Genomic DNA, 11,191 nt, shown 5'->3' with positions numbered 1-11,191 from the left:
TGTGTTAATTACAAAAAAAAAAAAGTTAAAATATTATGCGAAAAAAAAGGGTAAAAAAGTATAAATAAAAATTACTTTTTAAAAATTAAAGTAAAAAGAAAAAAGAACGAAAGAAACTAAATGCATGCCAGGAAGTGGATGCAAAGCAGTAATGAGCAAACATTTGTCTTTGTGATGTAACTGTGCCAAAGTCCGTTAGCTTGGGGGTGATATCCTGGACATTGAAATTGAGTGGGAATTCAGAATGCGGTTAAGTAATGATAACAATACCTAACAAACCAGCTGGTAGTTTTACTTGGTACACTTCCATTTGACAATAGAGGGATAAATCAACAAGATCCTTTCTGCTGCAATAAAATATTGGATTTCAGCCTCAAAATAAAAGGACCTATTCATGTGCCTTGCTTTACATTTTTATTTGAAAATATGATAAGCTTTAACATTTCTAGTGATAATAAGATAAAAAGGAATAAACAATTACAAGATGTGCATCACCTCGAACCGGCAGGAACTCAAATCATTAATACAGGGTTGACGCGAAATAGTTAGGCTGCGCAGTCCATGAACAAATCGAGCAGATTGTGGGTTTCTGTTTTGGGCTTTTGGCATAAGGTCCAAAGTTGACACCGGCCTTTGGATTTAAAGAAAGCGAGTCCAGTCGAATTCTGCCACGTGTTTGATATCAACCAATCTTGTTTACTGCCTTTACCCTTCTATATAAATGAACATTTCCAGGGATTTCGGGAAGTCTATAGTTTCCTTCGTAATCTAAACCCTCTCTCTGCAAAAACCTCTGAAACTTAACGCCGCTTCTATTCCAAATCACCAACATGCCTCGCCGGAGCTCTGGTTAGTTTCTTCTCTCATTTCTTTCAGATCTAATCTTACCCAAACTATTTATTTGCATCTTTGCCCAAGTTTATTTGTATTTATTTACCCACACCCAGCTTCACCTGTTTTCTAGGGTTAATTTTTATTCCTGGATTTAGGGTTATCTGGCCTGTATGATTTATTGGGGATTTTTTTTTAGTTTTGGTGCTTTGCATGATTCTCCTTGGTTTTTAAAAAGTGGGCTTGATAGATATTATAGAACAGTATTTGTTATCTCCTGTGATTCTTTTACCTTGTTGTTGGAACATTTCATTGTCATATCAATAAGTACCTTCTTGGGCGGTGCAAAGTATCGATGTTAGTCTATTTTTTAACTAGAGCTATGCCATTTTCCATTATTTGGGTGTTTATGGAATTTCTGTTCTGTTCACTTATGTTTCCCCTGTTGTTTTTCTTACTATTTTGCAGGAAGGTCTGCTTCTCGCCCAGCCCCTCGTGCTGCTCCTGCACGCAGCCCACCACCTCCACCAGGTAACTCACTCTTTATATTTTGTATATGGTTATGTAGCTTATAGATGAAAGTTACACGATTGAGTAACCTTGATATATGCCTTTTTTGATAAGAGATTGTTGGTTTAAAACTGTATTTAGTCAGTAGATATTTCTTTGATTGAGTGTCATGTTTTAATTCTATTCAATTTTTCGCTGCAGCTCAACGTGCTCCTCCTCCACCTCTGGCTCAGAGCGGAAGTGGTGGATCCATGCTTGGAGGCATAGGCTCTACCATAGCTCAGGGTATGTGAATGGATATCCTTCTGAGTTGGTAGACTATTTACGTTATATGTAACTGGTTGCTTTATCATGATGCATTTTTCTGATTTTGGCTAATTCTTTTCCTTTTTCTCCTTATTGTAGGCATGGCTTTTGGCACTGGAAGTGCTGTGGCTCACAGGGCTGTTGATGCTGTGATGGGTCCTCGTACTATTCAACATGAAACTGTGGTTACTGAGGCTGCAGCTGCGCCTGCAACAGCAGCCACCACAAATAGTCTTGCTGGCTCTGATGCATGCAGCATCCACTACAAGGCATTCCAAGACGTATGTGGACTTCAATTTCTGTTATTCAATTACTTGATGGTATAGTAGTTTGTGAAAATGTTGATAAGTTTTTTCATGCTATGGCTGACTGAAACTTTGTATGGAAAGCATGATTCCTTGATTCTAGCAGCTTAATCATCCTTTCTGGATTTACAGTCTACCTAATATCTTTTACCTGATTTGGAATGAATTTCACATATGGCCCTGGTTTCTTCATTAAGTAGTTAAAATCAGGGTTTTCTTTTAATTTATTTATCCTGAGTTGTTGCACTTGAGTAGATGCCTTTAGTACCTTAGGATGTTAGTTGCTGGTGTTTCTCCCTGAGTTCCCATTCATCATGTTGGTATGTATGATGCAGAACTCATGTGGAATATGTAGCAACATTACTCTAATGATATTCCATTCCTGTGTTTCTTGTAGTGCCTGAATAGTTATGGAACCGACATCAACAAGTGTCAGTTCTACATGGATATGTTGTCGGAGTGCAGGAAGAACTCAGGATCCATGATGGGTGCCTAGGCGCATTCTTTATTTGTTGCCATGCAGTGGAATGTCGGCTTTTGACTTCATTATTATTTATCTTTGTTTCTCTTCTGGTAATGATGATGATGAAGCTGAACTCTGTTCCTGGTTCAATAATCTCTATAAAATCCTCGAAGACTGAGTGATATTGTTCTCAATGTTTGAACCTTAATATTGTTGTTGAATCTCAACTACTATCCTTTCATTTATACTTTTATTGGATCAAATTAAATGCAATTGAAATTTGATGATGGTTTACTGTTGGAATTCTTGAGATGATGTCTTCTAGTTCAAATGCTATCCTACTCTCCCAGACACTGCCTACCCTCCTTGAGTCCTGGATTCCTCTTTTTCAAATTTTTTTGTTTGTTTTATACAGTTGAGAAAATGAGTTTGCCTAGTCCACGTGGAATTTGTCATCGTCCGTAGACACATGTATTTGTATTATGACTAACCATTGTACTCAGAAACAGTAGATTAGATTCTTAGAGCATCTTTGGCTTGTTTTTTTTTTTAAGCTTAAAAGTTATTATAAAATTTTTATGAAAAATAATAGTTTTTAAAATTAAATTAAAACTGTTTGATAAATTTTAAGTTTTTTTCTATTGATAAGTTGTTTGGTAAAGCAATTTATATAAATTTTAATTTTGACTAATATTATTATATAGGATATTTTATAAATTAAGTAAAAAAATGAAATCAAATTAAAAAAAGATGAATATGCAAAAAATAGTAATTTTTAAAAAATTAATTTGAAATTTATGACCAGTTAAACAAAATTGATATTATATACAAGGAAGAGAACTTAATGTGGTATTAATAATGGATCCAGATCACTTATTGATTTGGCAACTCATTTTTCTATTAAAATCATTAATGTTAATTTCATACAAATACAATGAACAAAAAAGTTTTGGCTTTTTATATTTTTTTTATTTTTTAATAGAATATTTATTTTGTCAAAGAGTCCTACATCATTGTGAAATTCACTATTAAGAAGTTAGGGATCTTGCAATTCCTGTTGCTAAAGGAATTAAAGTTTATTTCAAATTTTTTATAGTACAGTATATTGTTATACCTAAAAGTAAAAATTTTTTAAAATTAAATTATCACAAACGAGTACAAATATTAACGTTTCAAATTTTATCTAATTTATCTCAATAACCATTGACCTATTTGATTAATTATTTTAATCATAATCAATAAATATTATATAAAAAGTTAAGAATAAATAAACATCATATAATTGTCATATCAAATAATAAATTGAGAAATATTAAACAATAAAAAGTATTTTCAAAGCCAAAAATAAGATTGATAAAAAATAAAATGAAAAACAAAACAAAAAGAAAAAGAAATAATAATAACTTAATACAATTTTGAATTTTAATTTTTTTTTCTTTTAAATTTTATAACAATAAAAAAAACCTTAAAAGGATGGTTTGTAGAAAGGGGAGAAAAGAGAGAGATAGATAGGGAGAAGGGAGGAAGTATTTTCTGAGAGAGGATTTTTTAGAAAATAAAATAACTCTTTTAAGAAATTGATGTGTTTTTTTTTTTAAAATTCTATTTAAAGTTTTTTTAAATAATTTTTTTAAAAAATATTTTTTAAGAGTTTTTAATAAAATTCTGCTTCACTCAATTTTTTTTAAATAAATAAATTAAAAATAAATTAGGACAAACAGACATACAATGGATTCATAGGTTTAGGAGACCAATGAGTGGGATATTGCGTTCTCCTGCTTGCTTGGTAAAATTATCATGGTTGTTAAAGCGGGAAGAAGTGGTTTTAGGGCTTAGAGCAATTTGAAAATGCTTAGAATTTCACTAGTAAAAATCATAGCACAATGTGATTTGAGCAGAAGCAGAAGCAAATGTTTGTTGCTGTTTCTATAGGTTCCAAGGTGGTCGCACTGCCTAGCTCATAGAAGGGAACAAACTGTACGTAATTGGGCCGGCTGAGCATATGCCGAAAGAAAAGTGATGGAAGTTTTGCCTGTATTTGGGGCTTCGCCCCAATTGGTCAAATGCCTAAACAGCTTTCAACTAGGAGATCCATTAAATGAAAAATAAAATAGCAATAAAAAGTCAAAACACTGTACAGTACTATCCAAAGGAGGAATGAGATGTCAAACAGAACGTTCACATGAATTCTTCAATTCCATTTCTTGGGGTAACCCATCATCTCCACTTTGGCAATTGGCTGTATCTTGCGTGCGTAGTTTCCATCTTTGAGGATTTTCATTTTTCTTTTTTCCTTTTTAATTCAAGCTTTTCCTTTGTATTGAGTAAAGGTGTGAGCAACCGCTGCAACACGGATCCTTGTTTATTCCGTGTGCACTTAAATAATAAAAATACTGGTAGTACTTTAATTTCTTAGGCTTTTTCCAAGTCAAGAACTTGAGACAGCTCACAGCTGGTGCCTGCCTTTTGAAGTTTATGGTGGGATTAAATATAAAGTTGACAATGAAGTATGGAATTGTTAAATCCTGAAAATTTTATTAACCCGGAAAAGAAGACCACATCCAATTCCAACCTATACAGAGCTTTCACATGCTTAATGCAGCTGTGTTTTCTTGGCATTTCTCTGTGCTACCACAACCTCCCTAAACTTCCGTCAACCTCAACTTGCTTCTCAATAAAGAGTCCATATTTACAATTTCTTTTTGAAATTTTCCTAAACTTGTTAAAAAGGAAAATATTTCATCATAATCTACCCTTGAGGAAGCTGGTGCACAGTTTCTTCCAAGCGTCCTTATCAGGCTCCACTTTCCCCAGGTTTGCCTTCAACTCATCAGCATAAGAGTCCTACAATTTGTTATGAAACGTGTCAATAATATATTCTTAAATCTAAACCATTAAATCATCAGGATGATTACAGAAAGAGCTGGTAATTGATCAGAGATATAGACGTACCGCAATAAAACTGCGCTGCAGAAGACGGTCAATCAGGTGAAGCAGAATGTCTTTGGTGTACTCCGGGTGGCCTTGGATGCCCATCATATAGATCCCCTATCCTAAACATCTCCACCCCAGTCTTCTCAGACCATGCTATCACTTCTGCTTTTGATGGAAGTTCTCGAACCTAGCATTTTCAAAACAAATGAAAAAGAATAAAAAAATTAGCGATTTCTTTCTTTGTATGATTTGTTTACAAGTCCATTTTTGATGTAGACCAACCTCATCTCGGTGGCACTCGATCACGGAAAGAGTGGCTGGGATTTTCAGAGATGAGAAGAGCTTTGACGAGGATGATGACAAATGATGGTTGTCACTCCAATGTCCCAACCTGAGACGGCACGTCCCGTCTTTCCGCCCAGTGCACGACCAAGTATCTGATCAAACAAAAGCAAATTACATTTTTATGGAACAAGCAAACACTTTACTTTAGCTTTTCGTCTTTGAAAAAAGCAAAAGAAAAAAAAAACACGGCAATTTAAATAAACTTTTCTTCTTTTCATTAAAGCTAGATGACAATGAGGACAATCAAATTACGTGGCATGAACATAACATGGTATATGTTTGGCGGATTTGAATTCTTCTTTTTCCAGTAACTGAACAACATCCAATGGAGAACAACCCCTTATGGTCACTTTGCGTTAACAAATAAGCTGCTTTAGCGTAAGAGGAAGGTGTTTCCCAGCCTTATCCTACGCCAAAATGGGGGGCAATATGAGCCGCTTATTTCACTTTTCGGGATCGAACTAGGCACCATAATGCACAAAGTGACAAACATGGCAATGCAAACGATTTTGTGACCTATCAGAATCGCGCACAAGAATTAAGAAAAGGAGCAAAGGGTACACAATTCATGACCCGGCAACCAAAAAGAAAAAGAAAAAAAACAAAGTGACGTGGCAACCACGTGCATTTGCATAAGGTGGGGCTTGACTTTGCCGACAGCTTACATTGTCATCTGCCACGCATATATAGCAGGGAGTCCATTTGTCCACTAACATGGACATTGGACATCATACAAATATATTATTACGAAGTTCTGAAACATATAAAATACAAGTTATTGATTCACACCACATTCCAGAAACATCTCGGGGGAAGCAGGCAAATCCAATTTCATCCAAACAGAAAATCCAAAACCCCACACCATCAATTCCGCCAGCCTAGTAGTAATTCATCATTAAAGAAATAATAGCCAGTATATATTGAAAAGATGAAAACTCGAGGCTGAGAATGCCCAACCAGCATCTGAGTTGTCAGCATTATCAAGAATACTTTCAACTACATGTCAAAAGGAACAACACAAATTGCATCCAGAAAGAAGAAAAGAGTAACAGAAAAGGGCAAAACAAACTTGACCCATGCGCAATAAATGGCTCATAGCACAATAAAGTGCATGCTAACACATTTGCCTCCACAGCTAAGCTTTGGTCCCTTGTAAAATTAGAAGCGGACGATATTGAAAATGGCATTTGCATGTGAACAACAAAAGTAATAACTTCCCAAACTCACCTTACAATTTCACCCTTAAACTTAAAGACACATACATCTCTAGTCATGAATGCACCTTTTGTCAAAAAAGAAACTTAAAAACTTGGTTAAAACAAGAGCAGCAGATCGCATGTACTATAAAAGATAAAGAGGGTCCAAAACATTGATCGTCAGAGAATAGTAAGCCGTATGCAGAAATAAAGTAGCAGGAGGGGAAACATGCCGGACCAAAATCAGAGGTCGGATTTTGATCTCAGATCCAAAGCCGTGCAACTGTGACTGCCTCTAATAATAAAAATAAAAAAACATCAAAAGTGTACTTCACTTAATCACATCACAGTTCACAGAACCACCGTCAATAATGGACCACTCACATCTTAGTTTCTATACGAGCCGAGGGACCACATACCCTAAACTTTGAGTAAAGTATAAGATGAGATAATCGCGTTACATCAAAAACATGGCGGCTTTCCATCTATTTCTGCCATCGAAATAGGGTAAAATAGAAGAAGAAATACTAACATAGAAGAAAAGAAGAAAATTTTATCCCTGATGTGGACTTACAGCATTAGCAAGGAAAAGGTGCAGATTGATCACATAACTGATTCCAGCTAAGAGGTTCTCAAGTGCAAATTTAATGTATTAAAAGAATACCATCAGCTTTTTAATTGTATTCTTTTCCACCATTATTGACTTTCACCATTCACCAAATGCCGATTAAGATTTTAGTTGGAAGTTTCTGGTTAAATCATATATAAAAAAAAAACAGGAGAAAAACTTTTATTTTTTCTCCACAACAAAAACCAAACACATCCCTCTGATTCAGAAAAGCAAAGGACTTTTCCACCTTGTGAAACGTTTAAAAAGAATTACTAAGAAAGAACCCTGTAGCAGTAGTAGTAAAAAACCGACTCATTATATTTAATTACCTGGTGACCAAAGCAAATCCCGAGAACTTTTTTCTTGAGGGAATCCAACTTCTTCAAGAGAGCAATCAACTTACAGATCCAAACGTCATTCCCATGCGCATCATTGCAACTCCCAGTTATAACAAAGCCATCGTAGTCACCGATCTTATCTTCATCGGGAAAGTGACCGCTGGACACCCTGAAAACATCCCAAGTCTCCCCTTCCTCCGCCAGCATTTCCACGAAAACCCCATAATACCCTCCGTACCTCTTTTTAACATAATCAGAATCCTCAGCACACAGAAGAACAGCAAATCTCTGCTCACCACCCATGATCAAAATATCTTCCGTTTGTTTCGAACAAAAACTTATATATTTATATATATAATATATACAAATAATCTCCCTCTCTCCTAGACCCTTTAGAGAGAGAAAGTGATCAAACTTTGCTCCCTCTATTCTGCAAAGTGTGGGCTATTAGAGGGAGAGAGAGAGAGAGAGATGGGGGAATTGGAGGTTTACTGTTCTTCTGTCTTCTCTTGTAGTTGCTGTGGGAATGTAAAAGGTCACTTTATAAGACATGTTTCCAGGCGCATATTACGTGGCATGGTTAAAGAGGCGTACAAACCTAAATTACAAATATAGCCTCAATGAGGTGGCTTCCCGAATTTGCCCTTTTTCCTGGCCGCATTCATTAACTTCCTTGCTTGTTAGTTTTGTGAATCTACCAGCTTTAATTGCCCACAACTTTTAAACCATATTTCAACTCATGTCAAACAAACTCTCCACCTGTTTCCTTTTCCTTCCGATTTAAGTCTTTTTCATTAATTTCCTTTCCTTTTTATTCTTTTTTCCTTTTAAATTTTTTGCTTTTTTATTTTTAAATAACACTATTTTGTTCAACAATTTAACAATCCAATTACTTATAAATACTAAACTAACCAAACACTTTATTATTTTCTCGATTTTTTATAATACCATATCATCCCATAGGAGAAAAGTATGTAATCCTTCTGCTCCATTTAAAAATGGGGTGAGAATGCTCTTAAGAAAAGGAAGAAAAAAAAATTATTTCTTCATTTATCTCTTTTCCTTTTCAACCTTATAATTTATTTAGCTAAGCTTCATACCTCCACGTGATTATAAGTAAGAAATCTGGGTAAGGAAGGTACAATCCCACATTAATTGTTTTTTTCACAATAGAATAGAACCAGTTTCGATGATGGGATGTAAATTGAGGAAGTATATATTGAAATGGAATAACTGAAATTGCTTCTGGTAACTTACTTCTTATTTTATAGTGAAAAGATAATGTATTTTAATCAAAATCTGAGTCATTTCAGCAAACTATATATTCCCTCATCAATACAATATATAGAGTGGTCCAAAACAAAAAGTACCAAGGCATCGGAGAAAACTACAGAATAATAAAGATCTGACCTAATTTATCACGTTTTTTCCCCTGTAAACGAGAAACAAACAAGGCGATTGATTGACAGAGAAAGATTTGATAAAAAAAAAAAAATCGGAAAGCATATATGCCTAGTGTTTATACGAATACCTTCCAAATAAACTTGGACATTTCTCAAATAAATGTTTTAAGAAAAAGGTAGTGGGTCATTCAGAAAAAATAATAATAAATGAAAGAGTGAGGAGAGAATTTAAGTTTTTATATTAAAATGGAATGGTTAATAGAGTTTAATGAAAGATCAATAATATGAAACAAAAATTAATTAAGAAAACTGATTTTTTGAACCATGCATGTTTTATTTAAATTTATAATAAAAATATTAAAATTATTTAAAAAGTTGTACATGTTACTTTACCCTTTATTTACGCAACAAAGTTTTTTTTTTTTCCATCGATTTGATTTTTCAAATTTCAGAATGTAGTCTTGCTTGGTATGTTGCCATATAAGTTGCAAGATTAAAAGACATATTCTCGTTCAGCATGATAATTCATAAATCCTAATTAATGTGTCTTTTATACTAACAATAATTTGCAAGTGGTTGGAGACAGTAAAAATGAGCTAAACTCTTTGATGGCTAATTAATCTCCATTATTTATTCGGTCAGAGAATTAATTACTTAACCGCATTTCAAATCTTAAAGCGCAAGTTATATACATCACACACCAACTCAATTGTCAGTTGAAACCTCCATTAAAGATATAGTCTATATTAAAAGCAATTGCATTCAATTATCGGATTAATTTTGATTCGGTTCTATATTTAGTTACAATAAAGTTTTTAAAGAATAATATTCTTTTAATTGATTTGAATGGCCTTTGGTGATATACCATCTTAAATATCTGGGGATCTTCTTCTGTGATAGCTCACAACATTAGGAATTTAAGTGAGTAATATGTAATCAAGGCTTTGGCTTCAAATGATTTGACATGTTAACAACTTACCCAATACCCATCTTAATTTTCGGTTCATTATTATTTTTTTTTCTTTTTCCCTTGGATGATAAAATTTGGTATTTTTGTAATTATCAAAAAAACAAAATGTAGTGCAACTTAATCTAGGGAAATATATTCGTAATTCTCTTTATTTTTTTTTTGTTTTTATTTACTTTTGACCGGACAGTCAGTCTGATTACGCCTCTGATTAATTTACCTGCGTGATTCGTACGTGGGACAGCGAAGTATCACGTGATTTTCTTTCATCTGACAAAGCCACAGGTGCACAACTCACCGAATGGGATCATTGCACGTGTACCGATGACATCTCTCACCGGGTAATTAATAAGGATTCAAAAGTGTTTTTCAACACCTGACCTGGTGCTGACTTCTTGAGTCAAAGAGTCAAGTCCAGTTTCTAACCAAGGTCACAATTGCGCATCGGCTACAATTCCCTTATTTTGCAAAACAGAAAGTACTGTTTTTATTTATTTTATATTATTTTTAATTCAAAAAAGGGAAATTTAGATTTAATTTTGATTAAAAAATTTAATTATTTATCATTAAATTAAATATTTAAATGTAGAATACTAATTATATCTTATAAATTAAGATATATGATTTTCACTTGATAAACCAAAAAAAAATATATACATACAATTTTTCATATAAAAGAAAAATATATAGAATTTTAAGACATTAAAAAAGAAAAAAATAGTATTGTTCCATTCAAATATTTGATTAATTAATTAGTCAAAGATTTTCATTTAAAAAAATAGAGTTTAAATCCTTCTTCTCAAGATATATAAAAAAATAATTTTTTTCTTTTTATATTTAATAAAAATGTTGTTTATTAGTTTTTTTTTTTGATAAACAGAGATTTGTTTGCTATAAATTAAAATATGCATATTGAGAAAATTGTAGATGCAAAGTCCTCTCTTCTCCTTAATCAACAATCACAAAAGCATAGACATATATAT

General features: G+C 33.4%; 2 protein-coding genes across 2 annotated transcripts; one reads left to right on the top strand and one right to left on the bottom strand.

The window, feature by feature from the left end:
• The first annotated feature begins 715 nt into the window (after positions 1 to 715).
• Positions 716 to 2,718, top strand: LOC110429095 (CHCH domain protein). The gene is made up of 5 exons (XM_021444984.2): positions 716 to 849; positions 1,300 to 1,362; positions 1,543 to 1,626; positions 1,747 to 1,928; positions 2,350 to 2,718. The coding sequence occupies exons 1-5, from the start codon at positions 831 to 833 to the stop codon at positions 2,446 to 2,448; spliced, it is 447 nt and encodes a 148-aa protein (XP_021300659.1). The 5' UTR covers positions 716 to 830; the 3' UTR covers positions 2,449 to 2,718.
• Positions 2,719 to 4,925: 2,207 nt separating this feature from the next.
• LOC110429084 (gamma-glutamyl peptidase 5-like) lies at positions 4,926 to 8,365 on the bottom strand. Its single transcript, XM_021444974.2, is given in 6 exon segments — positions 4,926 to 5,259; positions 5,368 to 5,457; positions 5,459 to 5,536; positions 5,632 to 5,717; positions 5,720 to 5,786; positions 7,830 to 8,365. Coding segments are annotated over 6 exon segments (735 nt in total). The 5' UTR covers positions 8,142 to 8,365; the 3' UTR covers positions 4,926 to 5,157.
• Between the last annotated feature and the right edge of the window lie 2,826 nt (positions 8,366 to 11,191).

The sequence above is a fragment of the Theobroma umbraticum genome, unplaced genomic scaffold (genome assembly GCF_002168275.2).
Source record: "Theobroma umbraticum cultivar Fairchild unplaced genomic scaffold, ASM216827v3 scaffold_30.0, whole genome shotgun sequence".
Lineage (NCBI taxonomy): Eukaryota > Viridiplantae > Streptophyta > Magnoliopsida > Malvales > Malvaceae > Theobroma > Theobroma umbraticum.
This window is presented reverse-complemented; position numbering and strand designations above follow the sequence as displayed.